Source organism: Convolutriloba macropyga, chromosome 2, assembly GCF_964194025.1.
Source record: "Convolutriloba macropyga chromosome 2, txConMacr16.3, whole genome shotgun sequence".
In the NCBI taxonomy this organism is placed as follows: Eukaryota; Metazoa; Xenacoelomorpha; order Acoela; family Convolutidae; genus Convolutriloba; species Convolutriloba macropyga.
Window position 1 is genome coordinate 7022443 of NC_134469.1, and position 21793 is coordinate 7044235.

The 21793-nt window shown below is 35.9% G+C and overlaps 1 protein-coding gene across 3 annotated transcripts; it reads right to left on the minus strand.

Moving 5' to 3' along the window:
• Positions 1–5659: 5659 nt before the first annotated feature.
• Positions 5660–21533, minus strand: LOC142356058 (uncharacterized). 3 transcript variants are annotated; one of them, XM_075408041.1, is made up of 13 exons: positions 21223–21533; positions 20008–20268; positions 19111–19257; positions 17930–18159; positions 17410–17617; positions 16669–16808; positions 16297–16365; positions 16129–16213; positions 12091–12304; positions 11694–11874; positions 8912–8988; positions 6704–6828; positions 5660–6021 (listed from the first exon to the last, which is right to left on the minus strand). In XM_075408041.1, exons 1-13 carry the CDS (start codon positions 21419–21421, stop codon positions 5801–5803), a joined length of 2157 nt encoding a protein of 718 aa, XP_075264156.1. In that variant the 5' UTR covers positions 21422–21533; the 3' UTR covers positions 5660–5800. The 3 variants fall into 3 exon arrangements, with proteins under 3 accessions (XP_075264156.1, XP_075264165.1, XP_075264161.1); XM_075408050.1 differs by lacking the exons at positions 5660–6021; positions 8912–8988; XM_075408046.1 differs by lacking the exons at positions 5660–6021; positions 6704–6828; positions 8912–8988 and adding an exon at positions 9575–9854.
• Between the last annotated feature and the right edge of the window lie 260 nt (positions 21534–21793).

Here is a 21793-nt window from a genome sequence, read left to right on the forward strand (position 1 = left end):
TCTTTCAAAAAAACTTCGGAAAGTCGAAACGTTAAATAGTTGAAAACAAATCCATTGAACTAAAAACCATGCAGTAATTTTTTATCAGAGTTTGGAATAGGTTTTCTAGCACTTGAGAATGGATGAAAATCAAAAGCTGACAAAAATTTTAGGAAACATTAAAAAAATTGCAGATCTTACAAAAAAATGCTAAAATTCTAGACATTAAAAAGTTAAAAAGCATTCCATTGTTACTAGAAACCTTATTATTCAACCCCTAATGAGGTTTTCTTGCCCCTGGGACTCAAACAACTGGACTGATGAAAAGAAATATGTCAAAAAACATGAAAAAATTGCAACTTTTGTCAAAAATGCCAAGATTCATGATGTCAAACAGTCGAAAACCAATCCATTACCACTAGAAACAGTGCATATTTTATCATCAAACCCTTTATCAAAACCTAGAGAACGTTTCGTGACACCTAGGGCCAAAAAACTCAAAAAATGACAAAAATTTTCAAAAAATCTGAAAAATTCTGTAACCGTCTAAATTTTGTAGGTTTCAATTTGTCCCTAACTAGTGAAGCAAAATTATTTTGCTCAATATATCCAGTTTTTGTTGAACTGGTTTTCATTTGATTTCAGCGAATTTCGTTTCTGATTGTTGCCTGAATTTATTGCTATTTTTTTCACTATAACGGTCCGTTAATTGTTCTCGTAGAAACTGACATACAATTTCTAGTAATTGATGATTAATGAATTCGCTTATGTTCTCAAGGTTCAATTTCAAAGATAAAGTTCTCATTTGTAGTCTAAAGTTGATATATTGTTAAAATTCTTAGGCTAAGTTTCAAGCTTATAGGTTTCATTTTTTTGCAGTAAGAAAATTTAGAGATTATTTTTATTTTGTTCGTTTGTTTGAGTTCGTATCTGATTAATTTGCCATCAAAAATTGCCCCTCAAGATGTCCTGCTGTTTTCTTTTTCACTTTCTTAAACAAAAGACTTTAAATTTGACCATTTTTTGTCCCTTTTCGGTTTTTTGTTCAAAATCTTTGGTCTTTTCGAGGCTGGTAACAGTGTTTGCTCATTCTACTCTAGTGCTTTAAGCATCAATTATTCGGCAAAGGGCTTTAAACATCAATTACTCGGCAAATGGCTACAATAAACGAATTTTGAATCGCAAAAAAAGGGGAAAACCACCTATCAATTATTTCTTCCAGTTGCTCGAAAATAAAAATTTAGACAAAACCTATTTTAATATCGATTCAGTAAATAATTTATTCTTGTTTTAAAACCCATTGAAAAGCATTTTTTTAAAAAAAAACTGACTTTAACGTCTCCTCAAACTATTTTTGTTTTCGATGCGTTAGGAATTTATTGCAATGTGTAGCTTGTCTGTTTCTCTGGCTCCTGAGCTGATATCGGAACTGCGTCATCCAAGTATAATTTTATTTAGCCTTCTGTGCAACGCACAGTACCAAGCAAGCTTTTTCAATTAGATTATTGTTCCCAATTCCATGTTTCAACGCATCGGCAAATTTGACTGTTTGGTGAAGATTTTTTTCGAAGTTTACTCAAAACAGTCAGAGTTAGTGGTTTTACTATTTTTCGGAAAGTAGACAAACTTTGATGGCAAAGTTGTAAATACTGTCTATGTCCAAACAGTATTAGCTGGTACTAAACTTACCTGGTAGATTGTCAGAAAATAGACGCAATAGCTTTGTAGATCTGCTGTCTGAAAAAAAAACAGTGAAAGAAAACAGGCCAAAAAATTTGTCTTTTTATTGAAAGCTGATATGTTATATCTCGATTAAAAATCTGTATAAGTTTTTGCTGCCTGTATTAGCTGCTCTCAAATAACTTTCATATAGAGCAAAACACACCAACTTGACTTTATCTCTTTGAACTAAAGTGAATAAAAGTCAATTTCAAAGAGAGAAAGTCATTTTTTAAAGTGAGGTCAGTCAAGTATGATCAAAAATGTAGTCACGCCAATGAACAAAACATAGCAGGACAAGTCCTGAAATACAATTCAAAGGACTGAATGAAAAACTCGGAAGTACTCTACCTGACCAGCAGATCAATTGAACAATGACAGCCAGCACACAAAAATCGTCCAAGATTTGAAATTAAAAGAATCAAAACTAAACAAGAACAAACTCATTGATAAAACTCTTGAAACTTTTAAACCTAAGGCAAAAATTTTTCCCTTTAAAAACACCTATTACAAAAAATATGTTCAAAACCAATTTTTGCTTCTGAAATCGGTCCAGTATTACATCTGCAAGACCTGAAAAATATTCATTGGCCCTTGAAGATCGATTAACTCGAAAATGACCAAAAAATTAAAAAAAAATAAACTGCAAATTATAATGAAATGTTGCTAAAAATCGTGATATAAATATCCTCAAAATCTTTTCGGCGTCTCTCAAGGCTATCCAGTAACCCAATTCCAAGCTTAAAAAAACTCATTGGCTCATAGAGCGATAGGCAATAACTTTTAGAAAAAACTTCAAACTTCAAAAAATAGAAATTCGTTCTATTAAAATGTTGAAAGTCATTCCATTGCCCCAAGCAGCTATTTAAAAACATTATGTCAAACCCTGGATGCGGTTACCTGGCTACTGACGCAAGATAACATAAATAAAAAACAAATATTTAAAAAAAAACTCGAAAAAATTGCAATTTCTTTCAAAAAAACTTCGGAAGGTCGAAACGTTAAATAGTTGAAAACAAATCGATTGAACTAAAAACCATGCAGTAATTTTTTATCAGAGTTTGGAATAGGTTTTCTAGCACTTGAGAATGGATGAATATCAAAAGCCGACAAAAATTTTAAGAAACATTAAAAAAAATTGCAGATCTTATCAAAAAAATGCTAAAATTCTAGACATTAAGTTAAAAAGCATTCCATTGATACTAGAAAACTCATTATCCAACCCCTAATGAGGTTTTCGTGCCCCTGGAACTCAAAAAACTGGACTGATGAAAATAATTGTCAAAAAACATGAAAAAATTGAAACTTTTGTCAAAAAAAGCTAAGATTCATGATGTCAAAAAGTCGAAAACCAATCCATTGCCACTAGAAACAGTGCAGTAATCTATCATCAAACCCTTTATCAAACCCTAGAGAACGTTTCGTGACACCTAGGGCCAAAAAATAAAAAAAAACTGACAAAAATTTTCAAAAAACCTGAAAAAAATGCTATAAATTAGTATCACATTGTGTGTTTGTGTTTGTAGTACCACAACATATAGCTCATAAATGGTCATAACCAGCAATTTTGTCTTGCAAAAGGCCTTCAACAACTTTTAAAAACTTCAACCTAAGACTAATCAAACAAAAATCTCAGAAAAATCACAAAAAACACGAAAACTTTCACCATTTTGAGCCGAAAAACTCATAAAAATGACCTTTTAACCTTAAATTAAGGCCATCCCAGCACCTGCACCACTCTATGCACTTGAAGGACTACTAAAGCCCACTTTGGGACTCTAATGAAACCTAATAGCCGCTCGGCTCTACCTCTTTATCCCGTTTTGAAAGCTCAAAGCCATTGAAAAATGTGTGCACACATCTAAAAAAAAAGCGCACCAATACAATTCAAATTCTTTGAATTGTAAAAAACTTGCTCCACTAAGAGCAAAAAATGACGTCATGCACGCTATTTAGTTGAAATTGCATGAATGATTGAACAAAAAGCAGATTTGGTTGACACGTCATATAGTCTTAACAAAAATCTTGCCGACGAAGAAAAAAAAACATAGCCGGATGAATTCCGGAAGCGAATCGAAGCGTAAAAACTTCACAAAACCGTACCGTAGTTGCAGCAAAAGCCATTACCTTTTGTATTAAACCATTAACTTTTTACCTCCCCAAGTCTGATCTGAAAAATGTTGAAAATTGAACCACTGTCACCAAAAACAAAACGCAGAAAAATTTTATTTTATTGAAAACGTTTGGTAACGATAAAAAAAGTTGGAAATAATTAGAATGGTCCGAATACTGATCAATTGCCCTCAAATAAATCATGATTCAAATCTCAAAAAGATCGCGAAAGCAAACGGCAGATAATAATCTTGGAACTAAGTTAAAACTATAAACAAAGAATGCTCAAATTTAAGAATTAGAAAACCACTGCAATTAGGTTTCTAATCACTCCATTTAAGACAAAAACAACAGATACCTCTGACTTGCTGTATTTATGTTAGACATGATTCATATTAATTCAAAAAATAAATTAACCATAGGAAAGACAAGCAAGCATAAAATTCAAAACAAAAAAATTTCTTAAAAAACAAAACCAAGGCCGGCCAACAATTGCAATAACTAAATATCAGTAAACTTTTTGGAAAATTCTGAATGTTTAATGGAATTAATGGCAAACCAAAAAAAAATGACGAAAATCTAAGAAAAAGCTGAAATTCAATTTTTTAATAAATATAGAATCAATATAACGACTATAAATTTAGGTGCCAGAATAAAGCTAGAATGATACAAATAGAATGCGAAGAATATGGACACAGTATAAGATACACCGTAATAAAAAGACTATTTTTGGATTCTTGAAGGTTAAAAATCAATATAAAGCAATCAAGAAAAACGAATACATTTCATTGTTCAGCATTCGAGACACAGAAAAGACAACGAGTCCACCGAGACGAAGATCCATCCTCTTGACCAGAACAAAAAAAAGAAAGAGCAGAAGTTAAACAAACGAAACATAGATACGTATATGAATATATGAATTATTAATGGGAAGTTGTCATACTAACTGTTTTTTGATAAAAAGACGACTGAAAAATCCAAAAATGAAATTAATAGAAAAGCCAAAAATTAACAAAAAAAATCATAAAACATTTGCCGATTTTGAAATTGAAACGATTTTTAGGCTCCGCAGAACACTGTGGTATCAATTTCCGAGGTTTTCATTTCAATATAGCATCGAATAAAATTTATTTCTACAAAAAAAATAAATTTCAAGCAAAAAAACTGGGACACTTAGACGAAAAAAACGGCTAAAAACAGTTATCAGTATCCGCCATTCAGTCAAAAACTACTTTTCGAAGTCAAAAAGTCCTAAACGCAGCGCATGATCAAAAACTTTTCTTGCTCTGAAACATTCAGTTCACGCCGCAATTTTGCTCTTTCGCTTTTAGGTCAAAACAGCGTCCGAACTAAAAGTACTTCCGGTAAAAAAAACCTTAAGAAAACCAATACTCGTCTTCGAGTCGTAAAAACCAAGAGAAGGCCAGTAATAGCCCCAGCTATCGCTGTGCGGCTATTAATAAACATTTTCCCTCACATTAGGTGCATGAAATCCACAACGATGACACCGCGGACTTAGGTCAAATAAGAAATAGATGTAAAGACGGCACATTAACTTACGGTTCAGGCTTGACCTAATTAATTTCGTTAAGATAATGAATTGGAGACAAAATACGTATTAAGGAAGAAAGACAAAATCAGAATCCGAAAGACAGAAGAAATAGAATTCGAAAGACGAAATCAGTATTCCTGGATTTTTGTCTTAATTGATGTCTCTATTTAATTTGTCATTTAATTATTCTGTGACGACTACAAAATGCGGCTCCAGGAGTTTATAGGTTTATCATTCTCTGGATCTTTTTCTCCGGAACACAGAATTTTAGCTGATAACTCATTCAGCCAAAAACAATGCATTAAAAGAATTCCAATTATCAAGAAATTTACAAAGTTGGGTAACTTTTCCACCGGCCCATAATTAAATTTCAGCAGAGAAAATAAAATTTTGTTCTGATATGTCTTTTGTTCTTTTATAGTTTGATTCTTGCCATGGTTACTGTACGGCTTCCAGATATTTCTTCTGGAATTTGGTGTCTATCAACCTTCCAATCTGATCCTTGTACCTCTTCTGGTCTGACTCAGTGTAGAGTGCCCAGTCGTAGTCCTGCATCACGTGACCCATAGTCTCCCTCTCCGCCTCCCTTCTCAACTCTTCGTAGTTACTCAAGTAGAGGTTTGTACTCACGTCCAGGTCTCCAACGTTTCCACCCGTCACTACACAAATGAACAGGACATTATTAATAAAATTCAATTAAAATTATGAAAAGCAGAATTAAACTTGTACTTATGTGCTTAAACTATAGAATAGTTAATTCAATTGTACAGTATTGGACAACATTTCAATCAATCATATCCAAATAGAATCCAATTAGGACACAAAAAGAGCAAATTGCTCTTAAAAAATAAGGAAAGATTAACTTTATATCAACATACAGAGAAAATCATGTCTTCGAGTTAAATTGATCAAAAAAGACTGAAGTATACAGAAAATCCGCCATTTCTGTTTTCAATCGATTCTATGATCAAACTACGGAATCGATGATAGTCGCTGTAACCTGATAAATTTATCGATAACCTGCTATTTATCGATTTATTTGTTTCACCGCTTAAAAAAGTTTATTGTTGGAGAGTGTTAAAGACTTGGGTCATAGCAACCATTCAGGTTAGCTTCATATTTTTACAATTGCGCATTATTTTCTTGTTTTAATTGAAGTTATATTGCTTATCTTTGTTGACTATTTACTTAATTTTTGATATTGATAACTGTGTCTTGCCCCGGTAAATGAATAAACTTTTTAAGACAAATTAAACCGCGTTCCTTTTTAAAATTTTAAAAACCGCGTCCCTTTTTTTAAATTTACGTATGCAGATAGTAAGCTTTGCCCTGTGGACTGACCCTGTGAGATGTCGCGGGTGATGTTCTGCAGGAAGAGAGACATGACCTCTAAAGGTGATTTGGGCTGGTCCGTCACCCGGGCAGAGTTCATTGGGGCATGGAAGCCAGTCAGCAGAGTCGCCTCACTAAAACAAATAAAAAACGATCCAACTGTTTGAGAAATTGGTATCCTCCAACTGTTGACGATTAAGTCATCAGAGTGAAATAATTTTCTGGCTTATAATAAACATAACCGACTAAACGTCGGAAGAATTGCTCTCGAACGACTAGTGGGAGCTCTAATGAATTGCAGCCTCCTTCAGTCGGGGGGGGGGGGGGGGGGAGGGGGGCTTAAATGGGACTAAGAAGTTTAATAGTGGACTATTAGAGGTTAACATATACCCCTATTAAGATTTAAAGTGAAAAATGGCACCAGTTTCTGCGCACTTTTCATTTGACTTTTAGTATTAAATTGCCGCCAATTGAATTCAGCTGCTTGAAATTGTGATTGAGAGAAAATTTTAGATGACGCGAAACGCAAAAAGTCAAGGGCGTAAAAGTCACTCGAAAAGTCAAAACGGTCAAGCAAAAATTTTGCATAAAAAAGACACACACGTTTACAATAATTGCTTCTCTACGAGAGCAATTGAACATAACCCACTAGCGTCTATTAAGTCTCACGTCTAAAACTATCTTACGTAGCATTAATTTTAAACTCTTCGACAGTTTCGGAGAAACGTACACTTTAGAATGAGTACAGTTCTCAACGTACTACACAGAAATTTATGCTCTCGGACCAACCTATCCTGTTTCTAAGAACGAAGGGACAACTTTTTCAGTCGAAAAACAATAAGGCAAAAAATTGCATCAAAAAGCAATCGAGCATCAATGATTGCTACATACTTTATTTGAGGGTAATTATTCAAAAGATGAAAGAAAGGATAAACAATACAGCTTAATTAGAGAAATTTCTACTTAGGGTACTAGAGATCAGTATAAATCTCTTTGCCTGATTTGCGAGTTAACTGCTTAGCAGTTATCCGGTGCACTTTGGTTGCTCTGTATTACTATCACTTCACCTATAGCAGTAAAATTTTACAATAAAATTTTACCTACAGCCGGAAAACCAAAATGCGCGTCAAAGTAAACGGATGGAATTTCAGTTATTGTGATACTGATCGATGCAAGTAATCAACGCAATTTGAATACGTCATTTCCCAGCATAATTGAATTGCTCTCAAACGACTGGCGAGCGTTTGGCTTCGACAATAGCTAACTACGGTTTAGGGAGGCTAGCTTTAACTTAATTGAAGGCGCGTGGGGGAGCACGGTTCGGGGGGGGGGGGGGGGGGGTCATCGCGCTGGTTTACGTATGGAACGCTTTGCAAGGGGTGGGGACAGGGGTGAAGTTGGGGCGCAGGGAAGAAGTTGATGTGCGGGTGTGGGCAGGGGGTCAAACTCTAAGTTTGACTCCGTTTTTGAGGAGGAAGTCAAAAGGGTCAGACAAAAAATTGTTCAAGCGAAAAATCACATAAAAAGACCACATGACTAATATAATTGTTTGGTTCTGTTTCTGACTAATTTAATTGTTTGTGACTAATACTTTGCTAGTGAGCAATTAATAATTATTTTGAAGTGTGAAAAAATCATTCGAAGATTCAAATTAAACAAACATTCCGTTAAACACCGCATTGAGAAAACCACCATGACTCAAATAATTGCTATATCTTTTTGTCGAGAGAAGTTAGAAAAGTGGGTGATACCATAGATCTCCTTCGTATCATTAGACGAAATGATCCTCAAAATAATCCTCCAGCAAAAAGGTAGTGCCTAATTAGAAATCGTTGGAGTGGATGACGTACGCATTAATTACGTATCAACTTATATAGAAATTCAAATCCAATCAACACACTAAATAGGTAAATGAGAATAAATTTGTAAGACCTCTATCACACAGATTCATAATCATCCAGAAAACTTGAAAATTGCACAATAACTCCTCAATGTGAGATTCTATTCTACTCAGTAACAAAGGTCATGATAGAGACAAAACAGTTTCAGCCCACTCAAGTTTTCATATATTCAAGCGGTCAGTTTTTGTTTGTGTTGTTATTTTTCGGCGATGGCGGTGGAAATCCCAGGCTAAAAGGAAGACAAACAGCCATTTATTAGTAAATATTGGTTTTCAAATAATGGATTCCATTGTTAGGTGTTTATCGCAATACTGACCTAGTACGAGAGGGCGAGTTCTGTGACTCGTTGTCTTGAGGGAATACGTTACCCTCGCCTCTTTCGACTGGCGATTGCTGAAAATTACACAATAACAACTAACGGAGAGCTTGAATTGATTTTTTAAAAATTGCAAACATGTAAATTCGGAAAATATAACCAGATAGTTAAATACTTTCCAATAAATTGATCAACTCGACTAAAGATTGGCAGAAAAAACTAATATACATTTGTCTACGATTGGTAATTGCAATTGATAACGGTAATGAAAAAATAAATAGATTCAGATGATACAAATGCAAAAGTAAACAATTGCTGAAAATTGAACACATTTTCAACTACCAGAGATTTTAATTTGAAATTTGAGGCCTCAACTTAAGATTGGCGAAAAAATTAACTGACCTTTGTAAACTTTCGGTAACGGCAGTTGATAATGGTAATGAAATAATAATACACCGACAGTCAGAATAACCGTTTGAAAAATTCTGAAACAAAATTAATCGAATAGCATTTATAACTGATTTAATATAATTAACGTTAAACTAGTTGGCTATGATTTCCAATTTGTAGTTTTCATTTTTTAAAATCGAAATTGGACAACAGGATATTAACCCCTCAAGAAATATTCCCGCCTGAGTTTAGCATCTTTTGAATCACCTCTATGTTTCACCCAAAAATGGTATTTTGTCTAATTAAGTGAAAAAAACGGTGGTAATGATTTTATATTTTGATGATGTTCACTCCACAAGAAAGTCATCGCACCACATACGTGTTTATCCCCTGCTTTTTCATCGCCACCGATACATTTCCCAATCAGCGTTTGGTTTCCCTCTGGTTGGGATCCATTCAGGGTGGCCACACTAGCGGCTCTACCTCCCTCTCCCATTGGATCATTAGTCGGCATTTTGGGAGCAGAGCTCTTCAGCTCATTAGGATCAAATGGCTGGCCAAAGAACAACAATCACTTTTCTCAATAAAAATTGATAAACATAACCGCTTAACGTCGCACGAATTGCTTTCAAACGACTGGCGAACAATTGGTTTCGTCAGTAGCTAGCTATGGTTTACGGACGCTAGCTTTAGCTTAATAGGCGTGGGGTGAGCTTAGCGGGGGGGAGGAGCTTCGATCGTGCTGGGTTACGGTACCGTTAGGGTTGGATGAAGTGGAGGGGGGGTGTTGAAGGGTGTCAGACTAAGAACCACCCTTCACGCTAAGAATTTATGTCTCCAAAACAGTTTCGGTGAATTGCATACTTAGAGCCCAGTAAGCCGAAAGGCTCTAAGAGCTCTTAATGCCCTCCGAGCGTTTCCTGTTCATGAAGACGGAAAGTCAAAAGGGTCAGACCAAACATCGGTCAAGCGAAAAATAGCATTAAAAAGACCACAGGACTAATATAATTGCTACAAACCCTGTGTGAGAGCAATTAATCAAGGCTACCTTCAGCCATTCAATTTTGGCACTTTTCGACACATTAGTTTAGGAATGCATCGGTTTAGATAAGCGAGAACTTAAAGCAACCCCCATTAATTAAAAAAAAACTACAATCGATGACTGCAGATTGATAAGAGATATCAGACAAACGCCAGCGTTTATTGTTTTGTGGTTGCTGAAAACCTTCAAATGATCAAAATTTAACGGCCAGAATATGCAATCATTTACGTCTTCCTCCTTTTTTTATATTCAAGAACAGATAATAAAAATTGCAAAAAGTACGCAAAAAATCAAGTATATTCTAGTTTGTTGCCTAAATAGTTTCAATCGATGTGCCCAAATACGATAAACATAACTAACTAATGCCGAAGATTTCGAATTGCTTGAAAACTGATTAGATGTTCCCAGCTTAAGTTTAGGAAGTCTCGCCTCACTTGACTAGAAAGATAAGAAAATGTGGGGTTAAAAAGGGGGTATGGGGTATCCAAACTTCAAAAAACTGTTCTTTGCAGAATCAATTTCAGCCTCTTGAGAAGTTTCAACGAAGCGTACACTTACAGGCTAGTAAAGCTCTAAGAAAACTGCACCACGACTTGTTGCCCTTGGGATTTCGATTCAAGTAACATAAGACACTAAAAAACATACCAGAAATAACTAAAATAAAAAATGCCAACAAGAAATCAGTGAAGTCATTATTCGCAAATATTGATGTAGAATTTTTTTTAAAAAAGTATGTTACCACGTTCAGCCGAACTGATCAAATGCATTCTCCGAGACTTAGTTTGAAATTTCTGGCAACTTATCTAAATAGTGCTCGGAACGTTAGTTTGTTAAAGCTGCAATTAATTTTGTGAAAAAATTGGACGCTACTTTTCACTATTTTCGTCCAACCAGTATCATATTTCACATAATATCAGCTAATCCAAATAAAACTTCCCTTGACATCCGGAAATTACGCCAACAGCTTGGAGGGGCGTCTAGAGGTTGCAGGGAGGAGGGGTTTGAGTAGGCGTCGATTCTAAGAACCGCCCTTCACATGAATTTATGTCTGCTCAATAGTTTCGGTGAATCTTAGAAACTTTTAAGACTCTTAGAGAACTGTTAAGTAAATAATTTTGGAAATAATTCACTTAATATTGTAATTATAATAAATCTATTTGCTTTTAATGTTAATCTTATTCATTGAATTTCACTCTATAGTAGTCTTTACTTATGCTTAGTACCATTACTTCACATCATTTCTCTGTAAATGGTTAATTCTTACATTTTGCACATCTTATGAGTAGATGTGTCTTTTATAAAAATAAAAATATTAATAACGTGCAGGGGGTGCTATTTTGTAGTACCAACCTGGTTGACGCGTCTGAGTCTTTGCAACTCCGCCTGCAGTTGTGATATCTCAGTCTGTGCTTTCCTCTCAACATCCTCCCTTTTTTTCCTCTCTTCTTCCAATCTCTGCTCTAGATACAGTCTGTCTTCACTCAGTGCCTGTTTCTCATTCTCCGCTTTCAACAGGTTGTTCTTCGCAAGGCTAAGTCACAAATTATCCGAATCAGATACAAAAATAGAATTGTTCGCCAAATACTACATCAAAATAGTCTTGCTGAGTTACAAGAATTGGCTTTATACTTCAGTGCAGCATTGTTTGAAACGATCAGTTTCTATTTCCAGACCAGGAGTAATTAATCAGTGCTGCACTATTTAATTTTCAACACAATTTTCCTAAGTACAAATCCGAGCATAATACTTTGGGTCGACATTGTTTGCGTTGTTGGGTCCTTGTGCACCGGCAGGAGGCAATTCGTGTCTCTGATTGGCCAGCTGCTGTTCCCTCTCATTGCGCAGCTGTCTCAATTTGAACGCCGCTCTCTGTTCCCGTGCCAGTCGTCTGTCCTCGGCCCTCTTCCTCTCCGGCAGCACCTCTTTAGTCCAGTGAATCCAGGGTGCCGGAAGTCCCAGTGCTAAAACACGTTAATGATTTTGTAAAGATTTTTTTTCAAAAGTTGAGCAGCGTTGAACTGCACCCAAAGTTCTTTGCAGACCAATAATGAGTTTATTTTTAAAACAGGCAGCTGTGTTCTAAAACTAATGTTGAGAATATGACGAGTCTTATGTTTCAATTTTTTGTATTCACCAAGCTTTTTATTGACAATTATCTGTCTATACGCATCTGTAGCCCAAAATTATTATTGGGACACTATTAAGAAGAAATGCACCTCAATTTTCATTAAACTGCCGTCTTTAACGTCAGCTGTGCTCAAGTAGAGATAACTTTGAGAACACGCTATATCAAAATAGCAAAATAGTCTTCGCCAACCAGATAAATTATAGTCGCTTCTTCTGTCTTAAAGATTTAATCTATTCCTCTCAATTTGTAGGCAATGGTTTAAAGTGCCAAAAGATTGTGATTAGACATAGTCTCAAATCCGAAGCTTCGCCCGAAATTCTGTAAATTTTTCTGGTATAGAATCGGAAAGAGCGTTTCGTTTTTGACAAGCGGACGCCACTTCAAGTAGATGCATGTGGGATAGACCTGTCTGAGAATGGGCAAAATACTATGAAAGATTATTTTTCTTAACAAACACAATGGTTTTCTAATACATTCAACTGAATTATTATTTTGTATATCTGTTATTAAACAGCGCTTTGATTATCAAAGTCTTTCTGACTTGGCTCAAAATTGATTGGTCATATTTTCTATTGCTAGCGTTAAGCACACAAAAACGTTAGATTTCACTCATTTTTTCAACTGAATTGAGTTTAGATTTAAGTCCCCAATATCAGGCAATTTTTGAATAGGGTGGCAATCAAGAGACGGGATAAAAATATGAAACCCCTGCGCTAAATGAATTTGCATTACATTAGAAATTGACCAATTTTAAATGTCATAAAATAAAACATAAACCGACTAATGTCGGAAAAGTTGCTCTCGAATGAGTGGCGGGGCAATTTAATTCAGGGGCTGTAGCCTACATAAATTTTTATTTATTAGTGCAAGAACAACACACGGAAGTCGGATTCGAACCTCGACCTCCTGAGTCAGCTTCCGTAACCTCGACAGAGGCATTAACCACTCGGCTGTCAGGGACTTGTCATCGTAGCACTAACAATCGGTTTTGTTGGTACAACCAACATTACTTCGTAGTGAAAGCAATTAAATCACTCAAAAATCAAGAAGTGCGTTGAAAAGTCACTTGAGAAGTCAAAGATTACTCTAGGAGAAAAGCGCAAAAACGGTCAAGCCAAAAATGTGCATAAAAAGACACAATAATTGCTTCTCATTCGACAGCAATTAATCAAACTTTTCTCTCAAAAAGACTAGTGCTACAAACAACTTAGTAAATCCGTATCTAAATTTCCAATCTTCAGTTTCAATCCTTGTAGGCTCAAAAGGACTACTGAAAACAACCTCTTGAGCAATCTGTTGCTATATTTTTAACTCAACTTTTGGCTGGTGAAACTCCATAGTCTAAAAAGCAAATTAAAAATTTACAAGCGAAGTTCCGAATTTAAGCAATTGTGGGTATTCAATTTCCAACTACTTTATGAAAATGGATAAGTTACCATTTTTTCTCTTTACAAAATTAACTTTTTATAAAGCTCTCGGTCACAGTGACTTGCTCAAGAAAACAGAAACTTTTCATAAATCAATCGGCTTTTCTCTCGAACGAGGTCTAATTGATGACCATTAAAGCGTTTAAAAAACATTTATTTGGTTTATAATTATATTAGAATACATGAAAAATCGAAAAATGTTGGCAAAAATTTGTGTTTTACAACGGAGGACTCAAACAGTTTACTTGAGTTCTTTTGAGATGATAAACCACGCCTGTCAACTACTATTTTTAGCATTTAGAAGAGTACGCGTTTATTAAGATAGCCGGCAGATTGAGGGAAAACATCCGCCGTTGACGCGCTTGACGCACAGCGTGATTGAAACAGAAAAAAAAGAAGCAACAGATTGACCATTTTATTCTTTTTTTTTCAGCGTCAAAAAATGTTCTAATTTGGCGTGCAGTTTCAGTTAGATTCTAAAACTATACTTAATTCAGCTTCTAAACTGAAAGCTAAAAAGCTTCATATCAATGTCAGCTGGCAAGCACTCTAATGAACTTTAATAACCTAATGTAGTATGACTTGAGGTCTCCTTTGATTTTGCTCTCTTGACATTGACAATATTCACCATATTGCGTAATTGAATACGTGAGAATTTGTAATCCATTCAGTTGAAACAATGAGTGAAGTAAGTGAGAAGTCAAACGTGAAAATCATGGCTTATGTAAAACGAAAGACGTGATCAAAAGGTAAAGCAAATTTAAAAAAATTAGAGCGCCTAAATAATTGGCATTGAGAGGCTGACGACGGCTATTAAGGAGACATAAAAATCTTGGAACCCGTCCAATTTTTTTAAATCTTTCGAAAGTGAAAATCAAACACAGGATGCAATTTTCCGGCAACCTACAGAAACTGGCACGCGTGAGATCACACAAGGCTTCTTTTTTCATTTTATATTGATTTCTATAGTGATAAATTGGGAGGTTCTACTTAAAATATTAACTTCAAATTAATTCTTAATATGCATGGACTAAATCACTTAGGATAATCTATTGGAAAGACTAGTTTCTGAATTCAAAAAGGATTGAAAATAAAAAATGGTACGTTGGCCATAAAACAATGATAATTGTATTGTAATTTATATCTGACTGAAAATCAGATTTTTTAAAATCAGAACTACCGAAAACTTTATTAGCGACTTCAAAGACGGATGACTCCAAATCAAGTCAATCAAACATCAGTGAAAAGAGTAAGACTCGCCATGAAAAAACATAGCTGGCAGATTGCCAGAAAATAGCCGCAATAGATTCGTAGATCGGCAGTCTAAAACAGTAAAACAGACAGACCAAAAAAATTCGTCTTTTCATTGAAGGCTGATATGTTATATTTTGATTTAAAATCTGTACGAGTTTTTCCTGCCTCTATTAGCTGGTCTCAAATAACCTTCATTTAGAGTGACAGACACCCATTTGACATTATCTCTTTGAATTAAAGTAAATGAAAGTCAATTTCAACGAGAGGAAGTCATTTTTGAGAGTGAGGTAAGTCAAGTGTGACCAAAAATTTAATCACACGCATGAACAAAAAACTCGCTCCACTAAGAGCGAAAAATGACGTCACACATGCAATTCAGTTGAAATTGCATGAACGAATGAACAAAAAGTGGCTGTGACGTCATATGGTCGTAACAAAAATCATGACGACGAAATAAAAAAAACATAGCAGGACAAGTCCTGACGTACAATTCAAAGAATTTTCATTGACTAAACAGAAAACTAGACCTAGAACGGACTATGAATGGATTGGAAAAACCATTTAGAAAAAAATCCGATCTAAAAAATCGAAAAAACAGTAAAAATCAAAGTGAAATTGCCGCATGTGAACAAAAAACCACTAGCGAGAAAGCGAATTTTTGTTCAAACACCGTTTTCTCACTCTACTTTAAATTTGGAGCGAAAAAATTTCACGCCGCAAAACTACTCGCTTTTTCGCTCCACTTCCTGTTTCGGCGTGACCAAAATCACTACTCCAATTTGACTTCAAATATCATGAAAATGTGTGAACAGATCTTAAAAAAAAGACAGCGCCCCAATACAATTCAAATTCTTTGAATTGTAAAAAACCAAGAGAAGGCCAATAATAGCCCCAGCAATCGCTGTGCGGCTATTAAAAACCATGAGACCAATAATAGCCTCGATGTCTCGGGGCGGCCATTAATTACTCAACTGACTTGATATAGGGTCGACAACAGGTGCTTCGTGGCTATATTTCTCGTTCAATTTGGCAAACAGTTGTTTGTAGAAGTGCTTGTGAAACTGAAACAATCAACAATTGCAAGATACAGTAAGTTGACTTTTTGCATGAATCATAGTTATGTTAAAATAACAATCCATGTTACCTCATATTGGTAGTTATCGACGGTCAGCAAAATGGCTTGTCTCTGCGTCACTTCTTCTAATTGCTGAGCCTGAAATAAACAACGATAGACCAAATAATCTCGCAACAGCCATGAAATTTACACGAGATAATGAAGAAGTTTTAATAATATCACCCTAGCTTCTATTGATCAGACCGATAGCAGTAATCATAACTTCGGGATCAACGATAAAATAAACGCATCTGAGTGTTAGAAAATAAAAATTGCGTCAACAATTATTCAGACCTCACGGAAACAAGATCGTTTTCGAAATTCAAATCGGTCAGACATCAGACCGCATTGAGAAGGCCAACATAATCCATATAACTGCTACTGTGTTTCAGATGAACTAACATTTGTTGCTCGCATAAGTGGTTCTTTCATGAGTAAGATTGTGAGAGTGGCAAGAGGGAGCCAGACATCATACTCAGGAGTGTCCAGACCCATCAGCCACTGGTCCCACATGTACAACACTACCTCACATTCTACAAATCCTAAAAAGACAGAAGAAAATCACAAAACATAAACAGGAGGACAAACTTTTACCAAAACTTGATATGTTCAAAAGCATGAGCCGGTTGCAATCTGATCTCTTAATTTACAATACAAAATTCTTGTATGAAGCTCGTATGAAGTCCTCTTGTAATTTTGTCTTTCCCATGGTTTTTAATTTAATTGTTTCTGCATTTATGTAGATAATATGGAACTTATTATCCCTATAAGGAATTAATTAATTCATTCATTCAAGTACTATTGCCAAGGAAATTGAAAAAAAAATCAGCAAAATTGCCATTTTCCAGTCTTCTAAACTGCATCTAATTGTTTACTGATACGAACGTTTAATAGGAGATTTATCATTAATCACAATGATATGATTTTTTATACAGCATTTGAATGATTTCACTTCAAGCTGAACTGTTAAGTTCATCATTGCAGATTTTACGGAAAAACTTGACACAAACAAAAGATTCTTCATTTTTCCTCAATTGAGAACAAAATAATAGCCAAAATTTTTTCTAAGCTAACAGTTATTTTTCGTACATTACACACAAAATTTTTTGAGGGCAGCAATTTGCTCAAAGTGTAGCGACTCACCAACAAACATAGATCTAATCATGGGCTTGAGCATAGCCTTCAGTCCTGCAGTGAGAACTTCGTTTGCAGAGTTGGCGTTGGTGGTGTCAGTGACTTTTTCTCTCGAGTAGAGCGATGATATGTAGTCAGTCAGGCTGGAGTCTATCCTGGTCAGTTCTGTTCCCACACTGCGACAGAACTCGTGCAGTTTTGTACCGCCCGTAGTTGTCTAAAAATACGCTGAATTAATTTCCCCTTCCTGCATAGATATAACTCTAATTACAATTAGTCTAGAGTGAAACAACTCATGCACGTCATTGTACAGATCACTGCTTGTTTAGCGGACGGGAGGTGTGAACAATCCTTGAAATTAAAGTCTACACTTGAAAATAGCAAAATATCAATTAAATATGTCCAAGAAAAAAAGCAAAAACCGACACACGCGTTAAAACAACATTTGTTGCTCTATCACAACAAAATAGCTCAACAGTTCGCACCATCAAAAAGTTGTTTATTCACTTAAAACAAGCGAAATTTTTACCTCTCCCCAGGCGTCTCTGACGAAGGATGGTCTAGCCTCCAACAGAGTGATGTACTGTTCCACCAAGTTGGCAACAGAGCCAGGACTGGCTATCTTGTCAATGTGCTGGACCTCTAGACTGGCTTGCAAGAGAGGGATAAGGAGTAGATACTGCACATCTATCAATCTGTTAGCTGTCCTCAGTTTGGAGTGATAGTACGAGAGCACTTTTGACATTGTAGTCGAGATCACTGAAAAGTATCAGGACAAATTAACGTATGTGCCAAAATATTTAAACCAATAGTTCAACTTATAGTTATTGTTTTCAGCAACCGAACCTTACAATATTATAACACACATGCGAGCATATAATGCGTAATGATACTCGTTTATTTGTGATTGCTCTCGTTGTCTTAATGGAAATTGGGGACCATGATTTGGCGACGTTTGGCCTTGAGTAAAATGTCATGTAACTCGCTGAAAGTATCCAGCAAAATGGAACCGAAACGCAAAATCACATCTTTGCAGCTGGCACGACATAAGTGATTCATAAAAGAATTGACAAGAACAGATGAAAAACCTACAAAAAGAATTTGATCTGTTTTTTCATTTACTGTTTCTCTAGCTGGTTCTCCTTAAATTTGACTGAGGGTAAATAGACCAATATGTGGATAAATTAACGTCTAAAGGTTACAGTCCGAACAGCTTTAAACTGTCGAAAGTTTGCTGCACTGTCAGAAAATCTTTTCTACAGAGCCAGAATCCGACGTATAGGTTACATGACTCTGCTTGAAGTCACTGATAACTTCTGGCACTAATCGAAAACTGCGTAACGGCTCGAGATGTTGAGCAAAAATTTCGACGTTACTTCTGCAGTCATGTTACCTTGCTTAAAACGAAACTTTCGTGTCATAAAATGACGAAGAATCGTGGATGTCAACTTCTGGCTATATATCGGGAACCTCTGCCATATTAATTTCTGGCACTGTAACTTTCGACATTTTATAAAGAGCAAGGTTTTAAGCAAGGTTACTTGACTCTGCTGAAAGTCCCTTCCTAATTCTGCCTTCAATTCTCGAACTCCAACGCGTTTCTCGATAAACAATGTTCTCGTTAACTTCAATCAGGTTACGTACTTCATCGTTGGGTAGATAAAGAGGTTATGTGAAATAATGAGGACTAGAGGCCATCAGCCAATCAACCTGGGGACGCCTTCGCCTGTGGGAATGCTCGTGCGAATATGGGCACTGCAGTCAGGAGGGCCTCACACTTGTGAACAATATCCCTCTCGTGCGCACTGTGAACTGATTCGGGGTCCTCAACCAGCAAGTCGCAGTACACTTTACGGGCTAAACACGGCAAACAACTTGTTGGAAAAAGTGATACAACTGCACCCAAACTAAATCAAGTTTTGTTTTCATATTAGCATGCAATGACAAAATAATGCGTGTTTTCGCTTAGGTCATAGATAGTACAGTCTAATAATACGAGAGACTAGCCTTTTTTAATTCCTTGGTTAAAAATCGCATCAATTTAAATCCTTATCAGATAAGTTTTTCATTTGGACACATCTTGAAATTGTAACCCACACAATCGGGTTTTCAATGTTGCAGTATGATCTGCAGAATGTCACCCTGATCACAGTGTTATCATAGTGCCGATAGTTTCTGGTAACAATTTGGTGTAAACCATTCATGTGAAATGGCCAATGAATATGTGGAATGCTATCTTCTACCTATTCGATTATTAGGCTAAGGAATTCGAGTTATTTGCAAAGTATACTCGAATAATTGGATAGAGACAGCAACAACTCGGACAGAACAAATATGACTGAACATCAAAAAAAGGTGTTTAAAAAATCCCGATCTTGATCTCGGTGATCCTAGCATGCCCGGATCTTCCGAAGATCTACACAAGTCTCAATACATTTTGTAAGCTATCTTCATCACGTGATGTATCTTAAACGAGGCAATTAGGTTTTTTCTTCTCTTAATTCCACAGGATTTTCTGTTAAATGCAGAGCTTGCAGCCTTTCTATGTGACGGTACTTTCAAAGCATTCTCAATACTTAATATTATTCAAAACAAAAAATTTCTTACCCAGCGTATTTTGCAGAAACAGCTTCCATGTAATGTATCGGAGGTTCTCTGGAAATCTCTGGTTCAAACACCTGTACACTTTTCCCTTCATCTCTGGCCACCTTTTCAGGAGACAGACTGCACCCTCCCTCACGTGCTCAATCACTAGCTCTGGTTTAGTCTCCACCGGATCCTCTTCCAGTAACTCTCGGGCAACTTCATTGCTCAGGTGTCTGTCCAATGTATAAGACACTTTCTGCATCATTTGTTTATAATGGTCCGCTAAAACACAGCCAGAATTCTCTCACCTGAGCATATCACAAATTTAGGATATGTAGCAGTAGAAATACTGAATGTACACCTCCAACCAATCCGAGACTGAGAAGACACTATTCTCTTTTATATAGCGCTAACTCTACTATCCATAGTCAGTCTATTAGATAGTTGCACAATGTGTATACCTTTGACTCCGGTGTTGTATTACCCTACCAAAATATTAATAGAAATTTATCTTCCTTGTTTTATAGAGTCAGTTAGTCTGAGAGATATAGGTAAGCCTACTTCGCGTGCAGAAATAAGTAGTCCCAGCTTTTTATACTTCAAGGCTGTAAATGGAGCCCACATCGGGTCTGCCTTAGATAATCTCACCAAATTTTGCCTCGTTATGATTCTATTTGTAACCAGGAGGCTCATCCATATTCTTGGCTAAAATGTCTACGAAATGAAGCACAGATAGGAGACTTAGTTAGGATTAGGTTTAGTTTAAAATTGGAAATAGTGGTTGATAATTTAAAATTTGATGAATTCCAAATACGAACGGACGTGCGCACTAGTGAAGTCTTTTTCTTATTCTACCAAAATGGACGAAAACTGAAATCAGCAAAACATTTGGTTGATGAAGTCAACTCTTACACAAACTCAAGAAAAAACTATCATATATGCATTGTAATATGCAAAAAAGAGGACCGCTATAATACCGGCTGAGATGAGGGCGACCATTAAAAACGTATATAGAGTAGAAACATGCGTTCAGGTCAAATTGTCTTGGTTTAATTTTTGAGATATACTAAAAGACATCTATTTTGTGAATTCGCATTTCGTAAACGGGGATTTCACACATGTTTGAATGTGAGCTGTGCCAATTTGATTTCGTATATACAATCTATTAGCTCCGTAACACAAAGGCGCATATGAATTGATGTCACAGAAACATATGCGACTAAAAAACAGACTCACAGTGTTGTATAGACTTTGCGGCTCTGTCCATGAAAAGTGACTTCTCAGCGTCTGTCAAGTCAGTGAAGTAGGTCACGTGACTCTGTGCCAGCTGTTGCTGGATGGCATCGTATAGATCCTGAGTAACATTGGCCCATTCCTCTGAGTCCACTATTTCCGCTTTGCTGTTCTGAAGCCAGGTCGGGAATGCCACCGACATACTTAACTCGCACAAACACAAACGTCTGGCTTTCTAGTCGAGTACGCAAAATTTCACTTATCTTTAGGACATCATTTTTGTCTAAAAGATACAAAATCTAATCGTTTCATTAGATACAAACTTTCGCTGATTACATACTCAGATTTGCACAATTCAAAGTTTGGACAACAGCGGCTAAATTTTAGATGAGTTATTGTAACCAAGAAGTTATTTTTGGCAACCATTACTTAAGGAAACTGTTGAAAATTCTCTGCATATTATCCGAATTCAATAACTCCTCTCTAATTGAGAAAGTCCCAATGAAATGCAAAAAGCAGTGCAATCGGCGAAAATAATCGTCTTATTATTTATACCCTAATACCATTCAACTAA